At 36.7% G+C, this 8,449-nt stretch overlaps 1 protein-coding gene across 1 annotated transcript; it reads left to right on the top strand.

Moving 5' to 3' along the window:
- Window positions 1-1,262: 1,262 nt before the first annotated feature.
- Window positions 1,263-8,194, top strand: LOC113295694 (NAC domain-containing protein 86-like). The gene is made up of 4 exons (XM_026544020.1): window positions 1,263-1,410; window positions 1,507-1,793; window positions 6,969-7,349; window positions 7,958-8,194. The coding sequence occupies exons 1-4, from the start codon at window positions 1,263-1,265 to the stop codon at window positions 8,192-8,194; spliced, it is 1,053 nt and encodes a 350-aa protein (XP_026399805.1).
- The last annotated feature ends 255 nt before the right edge of the window (window positions 8,195-8,449 follow it).

Genomic DNA, 8,449 nt, shown 5'->3' with positions numbered 1-8,449 from the left:
CAGAAGCCTAGTTAGCAATTCGGCGAATAATTCGCGAATTATTCGCGAATTATTCCGAACCGATACATTTCGCGAATCATACGCGTACAAACCTAACTCCGAACCTAATACGCGTGTAAGAACTTGAGTCCCAATGCTCCTAAAGGAGCATGCCAGACCACCGTTCCAGCTGTTAGTTTTTGTTATATTTGTCATATATATTTCTTATAATATCATTAGTCCATATATATTTCATTCATCAACATTTTTTCCATCTTTAAATCCCTAGACTTATACAAAAATTAGTCTTTTATGATATAAATACTTATTAATATGTTATTTATGTGTGCCGAATTTTGTGTAGCGAATCAACAATTCTAAAACGAATTATACACGTACGTATGCCGTTCCGATTTATTCCCGACTCATGAACCGTTGACCGAATTTTTGACCGAACTTGATTTTTACAAATCCGAATAATACATGTACGTATGCCGTTCCGTACGTATGTCGAACTACGAATTGCTAACTAGGCTCAGAAGTACTTTTGCTTTATATTATAGTCTTTGAGAAGACAACAAAAGTGAAAAGAAGCTTCATTTATCTTCCTTGTGGGTTTTCACACAAAACATCATCCCAATAGAATCTATTAAAGGCAAACCCATAGCTACAATTCTATAACCCCCTCACTCACTCCCATAATTACACAATTCCCTTTCCACTCTCCTTTTTATTTTCTATTCCATCTTTATTGTCTACACAATCTAAGCTGAAATAAACATGCAAACTCAAAATAATGAAATGAAATGAAAAGAAAAGAAAATAAACATCCACCTCTAGCTCATACTAGCTCCATTGATTCTAAAGTTAGTCAAATATAATTGGTGCAATATGTTTGTTTATAGAATGATTTAAGCCCCACTGTATTCCAAAGTTACCTTTGATAGTGTTTTAATTTGGACTTTAAACATATTTTCAAATGGTTCCGAAGGGATTGAACCATTGGGCGTATGTCTTCAAGCTAATCCAGCATTGATCAAAACATAGTCTAAGAATGACCAAAGCCAAGGGCAGTGTCGTAGTACATTGAAAACACAAGGGTTAATTGTTTTGTGCTCATCTGTACAGAGTACTGTTTAGTTGATTTTCGTACAAGCCAATCTGTACAGATCCCTTATTGATCACACTCTCGTCGTCGTCTCTCTCTCTCTCTTTCTCTCTAACTTCTTTGTCTCTCAAGACCTCCTCCATTTTGATCAGTTGTGTATGTGATAGTACTATAAATGGCACCAATAGCTCTACCACCCGGTTTTCGCTTCCATCCGACAGATGAAGAACTTGTCGTGTACTATCTCGATCGTAAGATCAACAATCAAACAATCGAGCTGGAAATAATTCCCGAAGTCGATCTCTACAAATGTGAACCTTGGGGTAATAATGTTGATCATTTAATTACATATACATCGATCTGTTGCAAAGAACTACTTATATTTATTTTTATGTTACTGTTGCTATATGAATGTACAGATAAGTCTTACTTGCCAAGCAAGGATATGGAATGGTACTTCTTTAGCCCAAGAGATAGAAAATATCCAAATGGATCAAGAACTAATAGAGCGACTCGAGCTGGTTACTGGAAAGCGACAGGAAAGGATCGAAAAATAAACTCTCATAAGCGTGCTGTCGGAATGAAGAAGACGCTGGTATATTATAGAGGTCGTGCTCCTCACGGAATTCGTACGAATTGGGTCATGCATGAATATCGGTTGGTCGACTCCATTTTCGATGATACTGAAGCTATTGCTTCTTTGAAGGTAGATTATGCATATGCCTAGGTTTGTTGGGTAATATTATGAACTAATAACAATTATATATATATATATATTGGTTAAACTTCAACATAGAAGTCACTAACAAGCTGGTTAGGACAAGATTAGGAAATTGATGTAATCCTAAGGAAATTAGAAGTCATCTAGTTCTAAGAAAAGGAAAGACATGTAATAAGGTAATAGGACTAGGAAAAGGAATTCATAGTTCTATATATATATGCTCACCAAAGTTGTGGTTGATCATATGAGCAAGATTAGAGCTTGTGTTTAGTTTTGAGAGATTTTCTAAACATCAATAAAGAGAGTTGTATTTATATAAGCTAAGTTTCATCTTGCAGTTGCCATTAATTGGTATCAGAGCTTGTTTCTGAGCCATGGAAAACGAAACCACCATTGTGGGTGTAAAATAGTTCACGCCACCATCAATACAAGTTCCAATCCTCAACGCCACAAACTACACAGTATGGGCCATGAGAATGAAGGTACTGATGAAAATCTACAAAGTTTGGGAAACAATTGATCCTGGTACATTGGACCCAGACAAAAACAATGTTGTCATTGGATTACTCTTTCAAGCAATACCAGAATGTCTTGTTCTACAAGTTGGTGAACAGGAAGCTTCAAAGAAAATTTGGGATGCAATAAAAGCACGTAATCTCGGAGCTGATCGAGTTAAAGAAGCCCGTCTGCAAACCTTAATGTCTGAATTTGAAAGAGTGAAGATGAAAGACACTGATACTATTGATAGCTTTGCAGGAAAGCTATCAGAGATAGCCTCAAAAGCTGCGTCACTTGGACAATCCATTGATGAAGATAAACTGGTAAAGAAGTTTCTCAATAGTTTACCAAGATCCAAGTATATCATAGCTTCTCTCGAACAAGTCTTAGATTTAAAGAAGACTAGCTATAAAGATATAATTGGAAGATTGAAAGCATATGAAGAAAGAATCCTTGATGAAGAAAACAATGGAGAAACTCAAGGAAAACTCTTGTACACAAACACTTACCAACAAAACTCTGCGACAAGAGGAAGAGGTCGTGGAAGAGGTGGTAGAGGAAATAGAGGCCGAGAAAGGGGAGGAAGGTTTAACTCACAAGATAGAACAACAAGTCAGAATGATCAAAACCAAGGGAAAGAAAAGAAGGATAGATCAAACATTATTTGTTACAGATGTGATAAACCAGGACACTTCTCCTCTGTATGCCCTGAAAGAATACAAAAGATGGAAGAAACAAACAAGAATGAAACAAGGGAAGCAGATACAGCTCTTTTCATGCACGAAGTTGTATTCTTAAACAAAGGGAAACTAATACCAAAGAACTACGAATCAAAGGATGGAGAAGAAGGAATCTGGTATTTGGATAATGGATCCAGCAATCACATGACTGGTAAGAAACACTATTTCTCTGAACTCAATGAGAAAATCAAAGGACAAGTGAAGTTTGGGGATGGATCTTCTGTAGAAATTGAAGGGAAAGGATCAATTCTATTCCAGAGCAAGACCGGAGAACAGAAGCTTGTCACAAACATCTACTTCATCCCAAACTTACAAAGCAGCATTCTAAGTTTAGGACAAGTTACAAAAGTTGGATGTGATGTTAGAATGCGACAAGATTATCTAACAGTTCATGACCCAAGTGGAAGACTTTTAGTTAGAGTCTCACGCTCACAGAATAGACTCTACAAGATAAGTCTCATGATTGGAAGGCCATTGTGTCTGAATATGAGACTGGAAGATCAGACATGGAAGTGGCACGCAAGGTTAGGACACATAAGTTTCAGAACCTTAAAAACTATGTCTCAGAACAAGATGGTTCGAGGCTACCACAGATAAACGATGAATCAAGGATATGTGAATCATGTTTAGTTGGGAAACAAACGCGTCAAGGTTTTCCAAAAGCAACAACATTCAGAGCCTCAAAGCCATTAGAGCTTCTTCATGCTGATTTATGTGGTCCTATTGCACCACAAACCCTTACAAATAACAAATACATATTTGTTATTATAGATGACTTCTCAAGATATATGTGGTCTATTCTTATGAAAGAAAAGAGTGAAGCATTTGACATATTCAAAGCTTTCAGAAATCTGATAGAAAAAGAGTTAAAAGAGGAGGTCAAAATGATTAGAACTTATAGAGGAGTAGAGTTCACTTCCTTGGAGTTCAACAAGTTCTGTGAGTCAAATGGAATCAAAAGGCAACTCACAGCACCATATACACCACAAAAAAACGGAGTGGTGGAGAGGAGAAACAGGACTCTAATGGAGATGACAAGAAGTTCTTTAAAGGCTATGCAGGTACCTAATTATCTATGGGGAGAAGTTGTACGACACTCCACATACCTAATAAACAGGATACCTACCAAAGCTCTGAAAGACATGACTTCATATGAAAGTTTGCGAAAGAGAAAACCAAACATAAATCATTTAAGAGTGTTTGGCTGCAAAGCATACGCAAAAGTTTATTCTGCAACTCTTAAGAAACTGGATGATCGATCTCAGACTCTTGTGAATCTAGGAATTGAGCCTGGATCCAAAGCTTACAGATTATTCAATCCAACAACGAAAAGAGTGATAGTGAGTCAAGATGTGGTATTCGATGAAAAAGCAAACTGGAACTGGAAAGAAACTAATGATGGACCAAGTAGGGATCCAGGAATGTTTCACATGAGATGGGGTCAAGTAATTGATGAAGGCGAAGGACCCATAATCATCAATACCAATGGAAACAATGATGTTAATAAATAAGAAGAAGAGAATAATGAAACCACTGAGAATAACGAAGAAGAAGAAGAAGAGATCGATGAAATAACTCAACCCATTCCACTGCGAAAATCAACAAGACATATACAAAAGCCACAGTATCTGGAGGATTATGTTCTTCAAGCTGCAGAAGAATGTGAGATTATGCTACTTTCTGTTAATGATGAACCAAGGAATTTTCAGGAAGCAAAGGTCTCGACTAAATGGACATTAGCATGTAGAGAAGAAATTATTTCAATCAACAGAAACAAGACTTGGTTTCTAGTTCATAAGCCAGGTGGGGTAAAAGTGACTGGTCTTAAGTGGATCTTCAAAATAAAACGGAATGCTGATGGTACTGTCAACAAATATAAGGCAGGATTTGTAGCTAAGGGATACGTTCAAGAATCAGTCATAGACTTTGATGAAGTTTTCGCACCAGTTGCTAGACTAGAGACAATTCGTCTCTTAATAGCAGAAGCAGCATCAAACTCATGGGAAATTCACCACTTAGACGTTAAGACAGCATTCTTACATGGTGAATTGCGAGAAGATGTGTATGTTGAGCAACCAGAAGGTTTTGAAGTAAAATGACAAGAGCATAAGGTTTATAAGTTATCAAAAGCTCTATATGGTCTAAGACAAGCTCCTCGAGCCTGGAATACAAAGTTAGATCAAATCTTAAGAGAAATCAGATTTGTTAAGTGCTCTAAAGAAACATCAGTATACAGAAGAGAAGAAAAAGGAACGCTTCTTGTGATTGCAGTCTATGTAGATGATCTATTTTTGACTGGAAACTCCCTTAAGGTGATCAATGAGTTCAAGAGAGAAATGTCATCAAAGTTTGAGATGTCAGACCTCGGAAAACTCACTTATTACCTTGGCATAGAAGTCCATCAAGGAGTAGATGGGATTCAGATTAAACAAGAAGCTTATGCAAGGAGAATTCTGAAAGAAGCAGGACTTGAAACTTGTAATCCAACTAAGATACCAATGGAGTTTGGACTTAAAGTTTTAAAGGCACAAGAAGAAGCTGAGATTGATCCAACGAGTTATAGAAGAAATGTTGGATGCCTTAGATACTTGTTACACACAAGACCAAACTTAGCTTTCTCTGTGGGAGTAGCAAGCCGTTATATGCAGAGTCCACGCAAGTCTCATGGTGATGTAATAAAGCAGATATTGAGATATCTAAGAGGAATAATCAGCTATGGATTGAAGTATGGTCGAGGAGGATCAAAAGGAATTGTTGGGTATAGTGACAACAGTCATAATATTGACCAAGATGATGGAAAAAGTACAACCGGTCATATATTTTATCTAGGAGAAGCGCCTATTACATGGTGTTCACAGAAGCAAGACACTGTAGCCCTCTCATCCTATGAAGCTGAGTTTATGGCTGCAACAGAAGCAGCTAAACAATCAATATGGCTTCAAGAACTGTTGGGTGAAATCAAAGTACGAGAGCCTGAAAAAGTTCTCATCAAGATTGATAATAAGTCTGCAATTGCACTCACTAAAAATCCAGTGTTTCATGGGAATACGAAACACATTCACAAAAGGTATCATTTCATACGAGAATGCATCGAGAAGGAGGTCATTAACGTTGAACACATACCAGAAACTGAGCAGAAAGCAGATATATTGACAAAGGCATTAGCTCGGATCAAGTTTGAAGAAATGAGACAATTGATTGGAGTACAAGATCTGTCACAGGTAAGGTTGAAGCTTAACGGGGAGAATGTTGGTTAAACTTCAACATAGAAGTCACTAACAAGCTGGTTATGACAAGATTAGGAAATTGATGTAATCCTAAGGGAATTAGAAGTCATCTAGTTCTAAGAAAAGGAAAGACATGTAATAAGGTAATAGGACTAGGAAAAGGAATTCATAGTTCTATATATATATGCTCACCAAAGTTGTGGTTGATCATATGAGCAAGATTAGAGCTTGTGTTTAGTTTTGAGAGATTTTCTAAACATCAATAAAGAGAGTTGTCTTTATATAAGCTAAGTTTCATCTTGCAGTTTACATTAATATGCCTAGCTTAACCTATAGCTAGCCTTTATAATCAATTAAGAAGATTGTCCTTTTCTTTTTAGAAACATGGCATGCCATTGTCTAAGTTTCAGGCCATAATCATGGTTGCAGTAGAAGCCAGCTCCTTTTTGGGAGAGCTAGTGTATTCCCTGCCGGATGTGTTACATGAAGTGATCTTACGGAACCTAGGACTACACATCTTTCTGCTTCTGCTACTAGATTGATTTCAGCAGTCCACCTTTTATATCCATAAGTAGGCCTGTGCAAGACGGGATTGAGGCCAATGCAGGGCAAGATATGCATTTTAGTTGTAACTAGAATTGTGCAACATGGCCATCGGCTTATCTTCAATGGACTAAATTTTTATGTTTGTGCAGGATGCGTACGCCTTATGTAGTGTACTGAAGAAAACTACTCATTTGCCTAAAGCAAGAGAAGGAGACGATGACCGAAGTGGGTTTTGTTCACAACATGATCCAGTTAATGCAAGCAGTACTCGTGGTCACGATCATGTTTTGAACCGTAAAAATCAAATAGCAACAACACAACAAGATAACTTGAATGAGCAAGAATATTCACAATTTCCTTCTGATACTACTTCAACGTCCGAGATCACACAAGGAACACCTATAAATGGTAGCAGAATAGATGATCAGACTAGTATGCCATCCAACAATAATGACGAAGCAAATAGCTCAATGAATGCAAGCCCTAATATCTCGTCCATGGAGTTCTCATATAAGCCTACTATTCATGAGGTACGCAAAACTCAGCTACACATCTCTGCTATTTATCAATTAAAGGCATCAAAATGACTTGGTCCCAAGATACTTAGAAATGATTTTCCTTCCTGATAAGTTAAAGTTAAACCTTCGATAGCACTTCAAAAGTTGTGAGTGCAAAGTTAAATGTATATAATTATATACTCCTTGATTTATTTAGGCCATAATATAAACAAAAGAAAAGACATCTGCCTTGATTTCAGGAGTAGTATACTACTGCTCTTCTGCATCTTTTTAATACAAGTCCTTCTTCTTCTTCTCCTTCAAAAAAGAACTGTTGACTGAATCTATATCTTCATGCATCATTTTGGCCTTTATTTTGGTCCCAATTAATCATGAAACCCTAGATCTAAAGGGAAGTACGTAGGGACTAGCTAGAGACAGACAACTTATTCAGTGGATTTCTTCAATCCCTAGGAACTTTCACATGATGATGATGATGGCTTCTTCATTTTCCTCTAAATTAATCACTTTTTCTTTTATACCATATATGCTTTTTGATTTATAGGTATAAAGTGAAATTATCTCAAAGTTTACGGCCGGAAGTCATTAGTAACTGTTGAAATGTTGAACTGTAAATGCAGGATACTTCGGCAATGCCAAACGTTTCAAGGGTACAACAACTTTCATATCCACCCTTGGCATTAGAAGATTTCCCATACATGGATACAGTAACAGAATCTAACAACAAATTATCATCATCAACAACGTCTCAAGCGATAGAAGAATATATATTGTGCGATAAGCATAGGAACAATTATTTTGCCGAATCAAATTTGCTAGATGAGATTTTCTTCGGATCATATCTTCTATCACGATGATTGTTAATAGAAGATTGATAAACAAATAGGTTTATTTGATTAGCATTTATTTTGTCGCTCATCTGATTTTGTCAACTGGCTAGACGAAGAAAATTGGGGTGAAATTGAAGATTTTGTATACGACATTTATTTAACGGGATATTTTGATTTAAAAAAGTGATCTGAGTTGTGTTTAGACCACAAAAAAAAAAATTAACTAGAGTTTGGGTTACCGACTGTTGTTGACCGTTTATATTTTAAAACTAGTTATTATGC

This window comes from Papaver somniferum, chromosome 7, assembly GCF_003573695.1.
Source record: "Papaver somniferum cultivar HN1 chromosome 7, ASM357369v1, whole genome shotgun sequence".
NCBI lineage: Eukaryota > Viridiplantae > Streptophyta > Magnoliopsida > Ranunculales > Papaveraceae > Papaver > Papaver somniferum.
Note: the sequence above shows the minus strand (reverse complement) of the source record. Positions and strands in the feature narration are given on the sequence as shown.

Excerpts from the sequence above, each read along its gene's own strand:
- LOC113295694 (XM_026544020.1), top strand. The coding sequence starts at position 1,263 with ATGGCACCAATAGCTCTACCACCCGGTTTTCGCTTCCATCCGACAGAT. Across the intron at positions 1,794-6,968 it reads AAGCTATTGCTTCTTTGAAG|GATGCGTACGCCTTATGTAG; the intron begins GTAGATTATGCA and ends ATGTTTGTGCAG. Across the intron at positions 7,350-7,957 it reads ATAAGCCTACTATTCATGAG|GATACTTCGGCAATGCCAAA; the intron begins GTACGCAAAACT and ends CTGTAAATGCAG.